This window comes from Gobius niger (assembly GCF_951799975.1).
Source record: "Gobius niger genome assembly, chromosome: 9".
Lineage (NCBI taxonomy): Eukaryota > Metazoa > Chordata > Actinopteri > Gobiiformes > Gobiidae > Gobius > Gobius niger.
This window is the reverse complement of record NC_136860.1, coordinates 15144216-15159235: the sequence shown is the minus strand read 5'-3', so window position 1 is coordinate 15159235 and position 15020 is coordinate 15144216. Positions and strand designations below refer to the sequence as shown.

At 41.0% G+C, this 15020-nt stretch overlaps 1 protein-coding gene across 1 annotated transcript in view; it reads right to left on the bottom strand.

Annotated features, from left to right (window-relative positions):
* Positions 1–15020, bottom strand: part of kcnh7 (potassium voltage-gated channel subfamily H member 7) — a 99355-nt gene that overhangs the window by 31365 nt on the left and 52970 nt on the right. The window contains exons 6-8 of the mRNA XM_079563010.1: positions 12304–12729; positions 7004–7403; positions 4649–4848 (exon numbers count right to left, since the gene is read on the bottom strand). Coding sequence (XP_079419136.1) covers positions 4649–4848; positions 7004–7403; positions 12304–12729 — 1026 coding nt within the window. The remainder of the gene's footprint in view (positions 1–4648; positions 4849–7003; positions 7404–12303; positions 12730–15020) is intronic.

Sequence of the window (15020 nt, the reverse complement as noted above, 5' to 3'; positions counted from 1 at the left end):
AAATAAAATTATAATTATTACGTACAACAGATGTTATCCTTCTAAATAAGCCATATTTCCAAAAGCAATAAAACCTGTTATATCCACATTAAGCGTTTAAAAAGTGCCACTTACAGTATTACTGATAAAAGACAATAAACAAAGCACTGTATATGCACTGTTTCATTTGGAATATGTGTATACGCAAAAATAGAAGCTATTTTACAATTTTGCCGTTGTACAGTCTATTCATAATACAACATTTAGTCTTTACACCCACAAATGTATGAGAGTAGACCTTGATATTGTGTTGTCAAAAATATTCCTGAGATTCCTGACACATAAAATAAATGGAGATTTTAAATACAGGAGTTATTCCAGTTGTCTTCCACAGCTCTATACTTTTTATTTATGTTTTAAGTTAATTTTTGCGGACAATGCTAGTATCCACTAAAAAGGTGATTTGCTACGGTAACATTGAATTCATAACATTTGATCTCAAACTTTGAAGTTTTCTGGCAATCTTACTGTAATTTGGCAAAAAAAAACATTTTACGTGATTTTATGTTTTACTTTCAGGCAAATGAAATCTGAAAAATCGGTGGATCATAATTATATTCATAAGTGTCTTTTTGTTTCTTTTCTAAAAGCCTAGTTGCAATCATAAGAGAGACAAAAATGCCATTCAAAAAGCAGTCAAAGCGCTACACTTCCAGGACTTTGTTTACAGCAGAGGCTTAGTGCTAAAAATAGCTCTCTTACTCTAAATAGAAAATCTGCATGTCGAACACACCCAAAAGGATTTAGAGTGACGGTTGTGATTCAATCAAACCCTCCTTGTCCTCAGCTCAGAACACACTGCTCTATAGTGGCGAACATCACGTGCAAATACCTCCTAGTCTCAGAGCTTTTATTCCTCCTCAGCTGTGTCTTTGTAAATGGTAAGTGCCAGGGCCGGTTCTAGCCCATGTGCACAATTCTGTCTGGGGTGGGGAAACTATTGCACCATATTTATTTGTTAATGTTTTCTCCAGTTTGGTATAACTCAAATCTACAAGAAGAAAAAAAAAAGAAAAACAAAATAGTAAACAAATTCAGAAGGAAATGAGGATGAAAGTTGCGTTTTCAATCAACACAAAAAAAAGACGAAAAAGAAACAAAAATGTGATGAAAAAGAACGTCAAAAAAAGGAACGACAACACGGCAACAACGGAAGAAAAAAAGATACATTTACATCAGTTTTGTAGGTCTTAGCTTTCAAATGAGGCGTTACACTGGCCATTGGCTGTGAGCTCCAGTCAAGAAGCTTTTAGATTGTTAGGTTTATTGGAGCGATTACCGTGGGCTGTAGAGATGCCCCTTGCACTGTGAAGTCCAGCGTTTGAATTTCTTCAAAGTATTCAGTGGATCAATATACTGTATTTCTACAGTCCTTCTGTATTTGAAAGACTGGCTGCAACTGTCTCCACTTGGACTGGAGAAAATCAATAGGTTACACTGATTGGTTCACAGGGGCACTGCCAATAATTCTGGGCCCTATGGAAACAAACATTTCTGGGCCCCCTACATTTTTTCAGATAAGATATAAACTGATAAACATAACCCATCTGTTAGTCAAAACTGTCAAAATACAAACATTGAGGCATGAGGGGCCCTAGCACTTTAACTTATTGCACTGCAAAAAGTAATTAACTAGATCAGTATAAACATCTCAATAATCCAAATTTTAGTTGTTTTGACTAGTTAAGATGTTGTTGAGCATTTGTCCGAGATTATTTCACTTGTTCTGAGATGTTTCTGACTCGTTTCGATACATTTCGTCCTTATTTCAGGTCATTTTCTTTGCCAATGGGGTAAGAAAATTGGTCTTATCTCATTGGCAATTTCTTATTTCAAGCGAGATTTACCCTAGAACTGGTCGGAAATGTCCTCAAACAAGCAAAGTAAACTTGGTCCGATCAAGAAAAGTGTCTAAATGAGTGAAAACCGCTCAAAACAAGATACATTTCCTCAATTCAAGTCATTAAAGCCAATGCTTGATATTTACTTTTTGCAGTGTGGTTTACATTTAAAGGTAGGTGTTGTCAGAATATTTATATTTTTTAATAAATATTCCACAAATGAAGAGTTACAGTAGGTTCAAATCAAATGCTGATTCTTCCAATAACAATTGCAATGTTAGTAACCATTACAAAAACATTTAACATTTTGGTTTCCAAAACAATAATCCAATCAGAAATCAGAATGAGCTTCACACTTTGGGTTTGCCAGATCCTAGGGCAAAAAAAAAGTTTGGAGGGGAACATAATGGGACTCTCTCCTACTCTCACAAGTCCTACTCAGTGCTAAAATGCTGAGGGTTCTTAGCTTTCAAATGAACATAGGCATGCTGACATATAGTTAAAGTTGCACAGTTGAAGGACACCAAAATTCACTTGTTGTAGTGCCTTTTCTAAACCACTTCTCAAAACATCTCTTCAACAATGGCAGCAGCAGAATGCCTGACTCTTTTGAGCACACTGCACATGGAAGTCAGGTGGCGAGCCAGGCGAGCTCTGACCTGTATATGTGCACAACCTGCTAACAACCAGAAACAACTCTCTCAACTCCAACATAAAAAAAATCCCCACGCTCTCTTGTATCCTCTCGCTGTCAGGACCGATGAGCGAACACATCTGGCATTTCAGGGACTGTATCGGGATTTCATATCTCACTCATTATTTCACGTGCTTCTGAAATCCACAATTAATCTCAATCTAAGAATACTTAAGCCAGAGCACGTAGCACCGTCATCCCACTAATTAAAACGATTCAAAATAGTGTGACGAAGATTCAGATCGAAACATGACTCATTTAAGCGAGAAAAATGAACGAATCAAGTACCTCCTGTTCGCGTCGATGCCGAGTCCATCCACATGTGAAGCAGGGAGAAAGAAGAAAACAGAGTTAGGAATTTGCATGGTTTTGGTGTTTAAACCGAACTGTCACTGTCGGGTTTCAGATGTTATGACACCATTCTTTTGGCCTGCAGTGTTGAAATCAGATAAGAGGCAAATAACTATTGTCGGCTGCTGACTTTGTGGTGTGGGTGGATAAAATAATGGTAATGTGTGACACCAAGACATGAACTGCAACATGATCCTTGTTCAGTAAGTTTATCCATTTAGCAAACAGGGAAATAATATGTTTTGTATTAGTTTCCTTTCAAATTAAAGAGCAGGAGTTATGTCGGTTCGTGGACACCCTGAACGTTTACTAAGAGCTACACTCCAAAAAATGAATATCTAAATTAGCTTAAACGTCTCAAAATGAGCATGATCATTTAAATTGGACTTGTTTTGACTAGTTGAGATTTAGTTGGGCGTTTGATCATGATTATTTCACTCGTTCTGAGAAGTTTCTTGCTTGATTCAATACATTTAGTCTTTATTTCAGGGTCATTTATTCACCAATGGGGCAGGGAAATTGCGCTTGTCCCATTGGCAGTTTTACTTTCTCATTTCAAGCGGGATCACCTCAGAACCAGTGAGCGATGTCACCAAACTAGCAAAGTAAATTTGGTCCGATCAAAGAAAAGAGTGCAGATGAAAACCTCTCCAAACAAGATTCATATTTTCGATTCAAGTCTTCTAAATCCATGCTTGATATTTAGTTATTGCAGTGTGAAATATGTTTGTCTTGATTGGGTGGTGGTCCAGTTATTCATTAGTTTAGACTTGAACATTTTATATTATATATTCATTAACTCATTAAATTCATTAAGGGGAGACACTACCGGCAAAACTCAATTTTTTTAGTTTTCAGGTTTTGGGTCAAATTGGTCTCTGAACATACAAGCTTTCACCCGGAAACAGAAAATATACCTAATCTTCACAATAACATGTTTAAATATTGCACTGATTCAATGTTCCCCCATAGACTTATATGGGAGAATGCAAATTCAAGGGCCTTTTTCTCAAAACACATTTTTCTGTCATTGTGGCGACACTATGTCCACGTCAGTCGGACCTAAAGACTTCAAATTTTCCAGCCTTGGACTGAACATTATTTGGAAGATTTTTTCAGAGGGATTTTTTATTATTTAATCCCCAGCCCCATTTATTGAGTTTTGAATGTCAAAAAATGTCAAATTTTTCCACTAAAAAACTGATTATTTTAAAACTAAGCAAGAAATCCAAAAATCCCCTCTGAAAAAGTCTTGGTAACTCATTTATCAATAAAATGAAACCATAAATTTGAATGTAGCTCTGTCCGTTATTCAGATTTCGTCGCCGAAAAGATGGGAAATTTGGGGCCTTTTTAGGCATAAAGCACCTTGTTCTTATATGAAAAGATAAAATGACAGAAAACTTGCAATGTATTTTTTTCTTACATTTATGCCAGTAATCTACAGCAACAGTTTCAAATTGATATCTGTAAATATACATTTTTTCCCTATTCACCTGCAGTGTCTCGCCTTAAATTGTTTAAAGTAGTTCCAATAAAGATATCCATTTCCTATAACTTTTCCAGCCATTTCCGACAGTTCTTCATCATTTGTTCCAGATCTTTTTTCTCCCGGTGGTTGGTGGTGGTGGATATGTCTTAATAAAACATAGAGCTGGTATACAATAACGGACTCCTCCCATAATTCCCCCATCGCAGCAGCGTCTGAAAGCAGCCGCTGTACCGTGTTCAGGTCGATGCCGTTGGTGTAGGTCCAGGAGTGTTGGAAGTACTCCTCCAGCCTCTGCCGGAGTGGATTGGGGATCTGGTGGAAGCGGATAAACTCCTTAACCCGGAGCATTTGAGCGTGGTAGCGAGCCGTGCCCGAGTAGAGCCGCTGGATGATGGCAGAGACGTTCCCGAATATGCTGGCGTACATGAGAGCTGCGACACAAGCACACAGGGACAGGGGAGGTTACAGTGATAATACAGTGGAGGAATGAGATAGTATAAGTATAAGTATAAGTATAAGTGGGCATGACAGGTTAATGAGTAGAGATGCATCGATCCAGCTTATTTAGCGTCTGATACCGATACTGGGGGTTTGAGTATCGGGCGATATCCGATATTAACGGATACCAAGAGACTTTCTGAAAAGTGGCTGCTGTGAGTATAACATGTGAATGCTTCTCTTTTCTCCAGTGTCAGATCAATAAAGTCTGATCTTTTCTTGCAGATGAGATGATACAGATCAATTATAGCTATTAATAAACTAATGGAAAAAAAACATCACACAAGGATCACTGTACTTTTAACTGCAACAAATATCCTTGGGTTTTAGACAGGCTATTTTGCATTTTTTATCAATAACCTTTCTGCAAGGATTGATGGTGTGCGGGACGTCCTTGATGTAACTGTTTTTAATCGATCTCCTGCCTTTTTTCTATAAACTAAAATTGGCAATTTTATTTCATTACATGAACCAAACATAATTACTGACCCAGCTTTGATTAGTTGACGTTAGAATTAGCATGCTGTCGCTAGCAATAACATACTGCTGCCAGTCGTGGCATTTTACAATTAAAAATAAGTTTGTGGATATTAAAGCAGTACTAAGTAACTTGTTTACCTTAATAAATCCTTTTTGTAGTCCCTCTGGGGGTAATACAAGTGTTAATGGGACACACTAATAGAATCACGAAGAAGAAGCTAACAGGCTAACGGGCAAAGCTAACTGCGGGCTAGCGCCACTTAAACAGTATTTACAGCAAGTACACAAGTTTGAGTGACAAAAATGTATCTCCATTGTATAATTGGATGTACAATATCCCTCTCTCCCTTTGTCTTTTCTGTCAGCGTAGTATTAACAATAAATGAGTAAAAAACGTAGCATGCTACGACACCTGCAGCTTAATACTGCTTTAAACCTAAAAATGATACAGCAAATCCATATTCCCTTATATTTAGTTGGCATAACTGGCATAATATTATAATATTATTTGTAGGCAATACCCAATTTTCCAGTATTAGCACCGACATCCGATACCAGTATTGGATCGATGCATATTATTCAGACTAGACCTACCCTATTTCACTTAGTTATAGCCTCACTGTGTAACATTACACCCAATACACTGAAGAAAATTGTGAAAAACAGACAAAACAGAACAAAACAAAAAACCTATAAATCTTTATTATGTGTGCGATCAACTCTTCTCAGACCTGATTATTGAGGAAAACTGTCTGCTCTGACGGATTATATGAACGTCTTAGCTGCTGTGTGTGCTTTAAAGATTGTGAAGGAAAAGTAAAGTCTTGAATAAATGTGTTTAGAAGAATGCAACACACAGCGTCTTCGGCAAACTATTTTTCTGTGAGACAGGTGCGGAGTAGTGGAGTGGAGAAAAAAAATACTGCCTTGAAGCGCACAAAAGCAGCACAGACAGGCTGAGAAAACAATATGCCTTAAGAAAACTCAAAAGTCAGCGTGCTGCTAAATGTATTTGTTTTGTTTAAAAAGTTTTTTTTGGTTTCCCTGACAATACTGTATACAGCTGCACAGACAAGCCACAAAAAACAAGAATCATATAGTAATCAATAGTCGTTCATGGCTATGTGACAGATCTTCAAAACTCTTTTAATTAATATGAAAAGGTGCATGTTCTCATTTTGAAAACAACATCACTAAGTCGATAATGTACAGGTAACAATTACCCATTACAGCATTTCCCACACAACAACACGAGCGCCATTAAGTTATGAAAACAAATAGTTTAGATCTTACAATAATAAGCCCATGTATCATCATAGCCCAATAGAGTGGCATTATGAGAAGCTTCCACGCCGCATATTTTACACTGTATTGATAGTTACATTGTTCTTACTTTCTTTGCTAGTGCTGAAGTGTGGGAAGGCGTCCCATAGTGTTAGTAAATTTTGCGTAACAGTAGTACAAAGAAAATGCTAAACTCATGGCAGCAAGCCAGTGACAAAGAAAACCTTTTGTTGCATCGGCAAAATGACCAGCAGACAAACTTTTGCATCCAACACCTCCCAAGTTCTTGTATGCATTTGTAAATAAGAGTAAAAGTGCACTCACAGCCGATGAGCATGACGCAGATGGAGAAGATCTTCTCTGAGTTGGTGTTGGGAGACACATTTCCAAATCCCACACTGGTCAGACTGCTGAAGGTGAAGTACAGGGCCGTCACGTACTTGTCCTTGATGGAGGGTCCGGACGTGGGGTCGCTGTAGTTGTACCTCTTGCCTATGGACACCCCCAGGTTGTCCAGCCAGCCAATCTTGTGCTCCAGATAGGGCTTCTCCACGTTGCCGATGGCGTACCAGATGCAGGCCAGCCAGTGAGCGATGAGGGCGAAGATGCACATGAGCAGCATAAGCACGGCCGCTCCGTACTCGGAGTATCGGTCCAGCTTCCTGGCCACGCGCACCAATCGTAGCAGGCGAGCCGTCTTCAGCAGGCCAATCAGAGTGGTCGTCTGGACACGGGACAGCAAAGCACGTTTAGAGACATGGGACAAAAGGAGGAAGGCTTACCCTGCAGTTTATCCCAGGTGCTGCTGTGGGGAACAGTTACAACAAAGTGTTCTAGCAACTTCTGTCTAGTCGATTTGAGAAAATAAAGCACATTTCATTACTGTCAAGAATATAATTCTGACTAATAACATTCACATTTTCTCATTTAGCCGTGCCATTTGTCTTGAATCAACAATATAAAGTACAAAATGGTGCAAATCTTTAATCATCATTTGTGTAAAATGCTTCAACAAACAAGACAAGCTGTTTTTTTTCCCTTTTCTTCATTTTAAATAAACTGAACAACAATCGACCCGTGAGTATCGTGACACGTATCGGATCGTGACAAAAGTATATCGCCCCAGCCCTAATGCATAACTTGTTCTGATCTTTGAGAAGAAACCTTGTCTATTTTCTGGTCAACAATGATCGATGTTGTAAAGCCCCACCAACATATCGGCCAGATGATTTCATCAGCTGATAGAAGGACACATTTAGAAGAATTTTCACCAGGGACTGCTTGAAAGATTGGATTTCCACATTTCAGTTTCTACAGGCAAAATTTGTACATCAACATGACCATTAACACCAACATTACTCCTGTGAAAAAGTAAAAGTTTTAACAGACGACTAATAATGCATGCACAGCTAGTATTTCAATGTGATTCTAATAAAACCATGCAAACAAGTGGGATTCTATGAGCTAGAAATGAGTTCGGGCAGCAGCTTAGAGTTTATACACAGTTTAAAAGCAGAATATTTTGGGTTATGCGACTCGGGACCATTGTGTATGTTACTGATTTATATCCAACAGCCCTAACATTGACATCCACTCTCAGATACCACATTTCCTCAGGCTGTGGTTTTATTGTTTCACATAACGACAAAGGTTCACGTTTTAAAGGCTCTCTGAAAGTCACAGGAAATATGGATTTAACTTTAATAGGCTCCAACAAGCGGTACAACAGAAATGTCATTATCTAAGGGGTGTATTTGTTTACAAAACTATTGCGCAGTGCCAACAGAAAACGGAAACCCCGAAGGAAGGAAGCATTTTTGTATAATCTAATTTAAGCTCAGCACCTATACCTACAGTATATACGAAGCTGTATGATGAACTTCCCAGCACAGTCCCCTCACTCTTGCTCACGCTGCCTCGCTCTTATAACTACCGGCGAACTGATAAGCCTGGCCAAGCATAATCAGTCAAGGGCCAGAATTAATTTCCGTGGTATTTGTTCACATCTTGCATAAGCATATCGCCTCTCTCATATTCATATCGTTTTTGTGGTGAAATGAGACGATCTGGCTGTCCACAAGACGCTGATCAAAATCTGTTTCCGATGCACTGGGGGCTTTAATCAAACTGGCTTTTAGGTTAAAACCGTCTTATTAAGCCGCTAAATGAATGGGTTTCGACAGAGGACCATCTGCCACTGTCTCGGGCCGCACGCGTTTCCTTTTTCTCAATGAAAACACACGCACGAGACCATCAGGTTTATAGATATTACAGGTGTGTTTTCTTATCTTAGAATCAAAAACAGAATAATAGCATTGCATTTTTAGGGTTCTGAAGTACATGATATAAAAATTGTACAACCGCTTCAGGTTTGTACATCTCATCTAGACACTAGGCCTATTTTAGACCCTTTTCAGACCTGGTGTGATGCTGATTTGATCTGGTGCCACCAAAAATGATTTTCGGAGGTGCTCCTTAGTGCAAAACGGTCTAGTGATTAAGGCCACTGCACATTATGTTCCGCTCTTAACTCTGTTAGTATAACTCTCTCCCTGCTCTGCATCTCTTTTTAAATCTATACTGACCAAAAATGTATTTCAAGCCGGGTACAGTGCTTTGGTGATAAAATTTGCAGAAGAATACACTGCTCGAAGTGCGTGGCAGTAGTGAAGCTATGGAGAGTGTTTCTAAGGAGTAATCTTAACAAGAGATGGAGAGGTGAGGAAAGCATCTCTTGGATATGAAGGACCTCAGGAGGAGCTTTTTTGGGAGCTGCCGCTGCGCTGCTAAAGGTAGCCACTGGAGAAGATTCAAAGATTACTCAAAGATGCGCAAGTGAGTTTTGTATAGAATGTATTGGGGCTGGGCGAAAAACCTAATTCATTAAATTTAGACGCTCTGTAGCGGAATGAGACCAGCGGAGAGGCCAGCGACTTTCTGACGATCTCTGTTGCTTCACACAGGCTGCGTGTTGTGTTTTAACAGAGGTGAAGTTTTCTCCCACTAATACAGAGTTTCCCACTTTCCTTCGGTCTGCTCCTGTGCCTTTCTCTCACTCTGCTCTGAGCGGACCATTTAACTCCGCCCCTTTCCCGTGAGTCTCCATGGAGATGGATGTCAATCACAGCAGAGCTACAGAGGCACGAAGATGAGAAAAAAAACTAAAACGCTTTCTTATTAAGAGGTTTTACTTTTGAGAGCAGACAAGGAATACTGTATATAAAACAGAAATACAATTTTTAAATAAAGGGTTATGTTATCTTAATGGGCCTAATCGTACGCTACATTATGAAATATTAATGAGAAGGACTCTGAGCCGTTTTCTTCATATGAAAGATCAGGAGACTTTTTAAAGTTTTTTCAAATAAAATCGATTAAATCGAGATTTTATTTTTTGGCCATATTGCCCAGCCCTAGAATGTATGTATTTAGGTAGGTAAACATGAATGAATTAAACGACTAAAAAAAAAGTATTTTTCCTATTTTCTTTTTTTTCTCCCCTTCAAATCAATCGCGCCTTGCACAAATCAAATGTCATTGTCTGATGCTGCAGCTGACTGAAGTGACTCAGCAGTGACCCGAGGAAAAGATGATTATGTCTGATAATCAGGAGCTTTTCTGGTGTAATGGTGTCCTTTTGGAGAACGGATAAAGCCCCGAACAATCCGGCGGCCGCGGGGACAGACACACAACAGCAGCAGCAGCAGCAGCAGCAGCAGTATTACAGTAGTCGGCCTGGCACTACGTGCACCTATGTCCCGCCCATACCCACCAACACCACCACCTTCATAATATACGCACACACAGCGTTCTGAAACGCATCATCAATTGCTATTTAGTAAGCCATTAATCCGTGTAAAAGGATTCGAAATCCATTCTCCCCAAAAAAAAATAAAAAAAAGAAAACACCCAGTTTAGAGTAATCCGTTCAGGCCGAGGACCGGCTGTAAGTAGCGGGCCCCGGGGCACAAGTTTGGGCTTATGGAGGATGGATAACAACATGGCGGGCGGGCAGCGATGTGGTCTAAAAGCTGCCTGGGAAACAAAGATGATAACGCATGAGAGAGCAATGCGCTGTCCAAGACGAAGATAAGCGGTGCAAGGATATTCACATTGTTTTCCTGGTGGAGCACAAATGGAGCATAACGAGGGTGATGGGGATAAGACCTCCACCAAGGCATTTTAGAGATAATTACTGTGGATCTGTCTAAACAAGCTTAGCATTTTTTATTTTAAACATATGCCCTGAGGAAGACCATCTCTAGGTCGAAACGCGTCAGCATGTCCATTCAATAAAGGACTTTTATTGAGTGCCTCAGATCATTTTTTTCCTCTGCTCAAGCATTTTACCCTTGATTCAAAACTTAAGTTATTTTGCTATGGCATGAACTCTATTGCTCATTTGATCTTTTCCATCATTAGACTTATTCCCATGTTTGTCAACATACTTATCTTCTGAGCTCATGTCTTCCTACAGTGGGACAACCAGGAGCGTCCTGACCAGCTGCGTCACTGTGTGGTACAGAGCCGCCCCTGCATCTTGAGTAATAAGAGCAGCTGAGAAGATCATCTGTGCCCATGCATCTCCCCTCCATTCAAGACACTTACTCCACTTGTCTCACACGCAAAGCCTTCGAAATCGTGAGGAAAGGAAACTACAGAGACTGGAGGCCAGATTCAGCTGAATGAAGAGCAGCTTCATCCACCAGGCAGACCTTCAAAGACATAGGGCCAGATCTTGTGGTGGCGCACGGGGCGGCGCGGGCTCTTGGCGAATTATTTTCCGAGTGGCGGCGCTATATGTGCCATTCGCCTCCGCCACCTGTGAGGGGGCGTCACAAGAGGAGGTGACTGCACTGATGGAAACACGGCTGACATTCACTTCCTCGTTTACATTGCGCTGTCTTGCGTTCTTTCTTAAGCCTCAGGCTCTCACAGGTCAAACTAAAAACTTTATTTACCTCATCGTGAGCTAAACCATGTTCACGTCTCCAGAGAAAAAGAGCTACAGCGTTCCCTGTGGCGCAGATGGGCCGTGCTCGGCGTGAACGCGAAGCAAAACAAAAGCACATGTTCACCCCCCACTCCCCCACAACCACTCTCCTGGACGCGGAGTCGATCTGGTTGGAGGAAAATGTGTGTGTCTCAACCCACTTAAATGCGCTAAGTCTGGAGTGGCAAGATCACAAAGTGCGCTCCGACTGAGCGCAAAATGTCACGCTATCGTCTCCGTTTTGATGCACAAGATCGGGCCCATAGACCTCTAACCCCTCAATCCCTATTTTGTATTGCATTCAATTTGCATCAAGGGTTCAAGAGTAATCTGATTTCAAATTTCTCCGCATGTTTTTTTGGGGGGATGAAATGACAGAGAGCACTTGAGTTACTGCGTCTTTTCACAATTTGACCAGTTTTTGGAATAACTCTTGCTAACATTTATGGCCTGACCAGATCGAAATCAAATCATGACTGGATAATTGACGCTAAAAATACCCTGGCTCAATAATCCAAACCCTCCAAAATCCCGACTGGAGGACCAAATCCCCTCATGCTCTCACAACTGACCGCTCTCTGCTTTGAAACAACAACCAAAAGAACGGATGAAAGAGCTTCCATGAACACACCTCGTCCGACCCCGAGCCAAAGATGAGCAGGTCGAAGGGAATGGCTGCCACCATGTCGATAAGGAACCAGCCCTTGAAGTAGTGGATGGCGATCTTGGCCGGGTGACTGACCACCTCCTCGTTTTGGTTGACGTACGTGGTCCGAAAGTTTATGAGAATGTCTATGATGAACATGATATCCACCATGAGGTCCACCACGTTGAGCGGGTTGCAGGAGTAGCCGCACTCCCGCCTCTTCTGGTCCTCCTGGTCGTTGAGGAGGAAGGCGGCGGAGTACGGGGTGAAGATGGCCGTGTAGATGACCAGCAGGAGGATAAGCCAGTCCCACACGGCCTTGAAGGGGCTGTAGTGGAGGATGGTGAACTTGTCGATGCGAGCGGTCTGCAGCTTGTATTCGGGCAGGACGTCGGCGCCCAGGGACAGGACCTGGAGACGACAGGAGGAGAAGATATAAGATGGAATCAGTTTCTCAGCCGACAAGACACTAGTGGTCAGCTTTTTATCTGACCCGCCCCAACCCGACCCAATGAAAATCAATCCCGACCAGTGAAAATGAGTCTCAATTTGATGGCTGGGGAGCGTGTCAAGTTTACAGGGGAAAGCGCTCATCGTTTTGTTTTGTCACTGAGCCGCTGAGGACACCTTTGAAATCACCTATGGACAAACAAGGAGCAGAAACTATCCCATGGCTTTACTTTTACTCACGTCATGGACAACTCTTTCTTTGGTCCATGAGCAGCCGCCTGCGAGAAGCTTGAACTCCTCAGGTTAGTAAGATGCTGTAGCCTTGTTATTTTTCGCTGTGCCTTGCTTCTTGCTGCTGCATTATTTTCCTCACATGAGCCTGTCACAAATGGGCTTGGGCACGGCCGTTGTGCACAGATTTGGAGCGGTGATCAAAGTCACGCAAGAGCTATAGGCGACATCTAGACTCGGCACAACGAGGGAACAAAACATGCTAATGATATATTTACCCTATAAAACTGTACATTTAACAAAAGCGGCCTATACTTTGAGCGAGATTTATGGTTAAGAATGCACTTTATATTGTAAGCCAGCAATGGAGCTACGGAAAAAAAACACTTTCTAACCTGAGCCACCCGCAAAGTTTGTCATTTTTATTAGTTATTTAGCGGGCTGCCTTATGGACCTTTCACGATCAAGCAAACAATGACATGATACATTTCTGTGTATGGTGGAAACTCCTTGAGGCCCTTCCAGCCTCATAAAGGGACTAGAGAGATCCAACTTCATCTAATCTCCATTTTGAAAAATAACAAAAAATCACATAACTTTTGATGCTTATTATGTTTGTGGTGGCTATTGACAATGAGTTCATCAAAGCAGCGATTTTGTACTAATTAAAATTCAACTGCCTTTCCCTTAGAAATGCCGTTTGCTGCATGATACGTTTGGCAGCTTGTCTCTGATGGCGCTAACTGAAGATAAGTGGGACTGCTAAGCGTGACAATCAGTCAGAATCTGCATATGAAGAGTCTGTGTTTAATGTTTCATAAGTCGAATTTCTTTTTTTTTTTTGTATCTGCTCGTGTCTGTCCTATTTCCAGAGCCAAGGCTTTAAAACGAGGACGGAAGCTCCTTCATGATGCTTTCATTGGGGTTAGATGTCTACGTCTTTTCTTTTCAAAGCTTAACAGATTGTGGACCCAACACGTTTTTGGAATAGTCTGTAGTTGGATTGGACGTTTGCTTCACAAATCCGTAATCAACCATGGAGTTATGAATACTAGGCCCATGCCCTCCATCTAAAACTTCCACTAAAAATCCGGTATAGAGCCTTGAACAATTGAAAAGAAAGGATTTGTTCTTCTAAAAGGTCAAAATGGTGTCCAAAACAGAAACGTCAAAGTAAATACGAAAGGATTCATACACCAAGCTGAGAACTATGATAGAATTAGCTTTGTCTTCTGGCTATTTCGAAACTGAACAAGAAAATCCCCCATGAGATTTAGAAATCAGTTGGCCTTAGCAGCAAGAACAGACTTACTTTTCCCTTCCACCTCTCTCTATGTAACTGGCTGAACCTCTTGGGGATACAGACTTCAGGAGAAAACTGTTCTATCTACTTTGTGAGACTTGCAGCAGACCTTATATGAAAAAAAAAAAAAAAAAAGGAGTCACAAAATCGCTGACAGGCTTAAGCTAATCCCCTCTCTCTATATAAAATGAGTGCGGCCTATGTTTTCACCGGGATACATTCGCTGCTATCAAGGATTCTGCTGCAATATTCATGTTTACATCTCTAAAACACATTTAAAAGTGCGGCAGTCTTCTGAGGGCGAGTCTGACAGCTGCTAAAAGAGGCCCAGTCAGACGGCATTAGGCCCGGCTTTAGTATGACAGAGAGACGTGTCCCCGGATCATGAATAATGTGGGTGGCTCAGCATTTATGGAGGGAACATGCTGTTCTGGAGACATCATTTTCGCGGCACTGTATGGATTCTGTATTTTAAAGCTAAATATAATTGGAGACTGGGGTGAGGGAACAGGTTTAGCACCATCAGAAGGTTGCTGCAAAGCTCATTACAAAGGCCATTAGATGTAAAATGAAATACTATAACAAGGCCAAGTGTCCTTTCCCCGCGAGTGGCATTTTTGTTTCCTTGTTTGATCATTATTTCAGGACAAGTTCGTAATCTTTTGTTCCAATTCGGCCCAGCCTGGTCCCAAGACCCCTACAAAACCTCCTTTTTAAA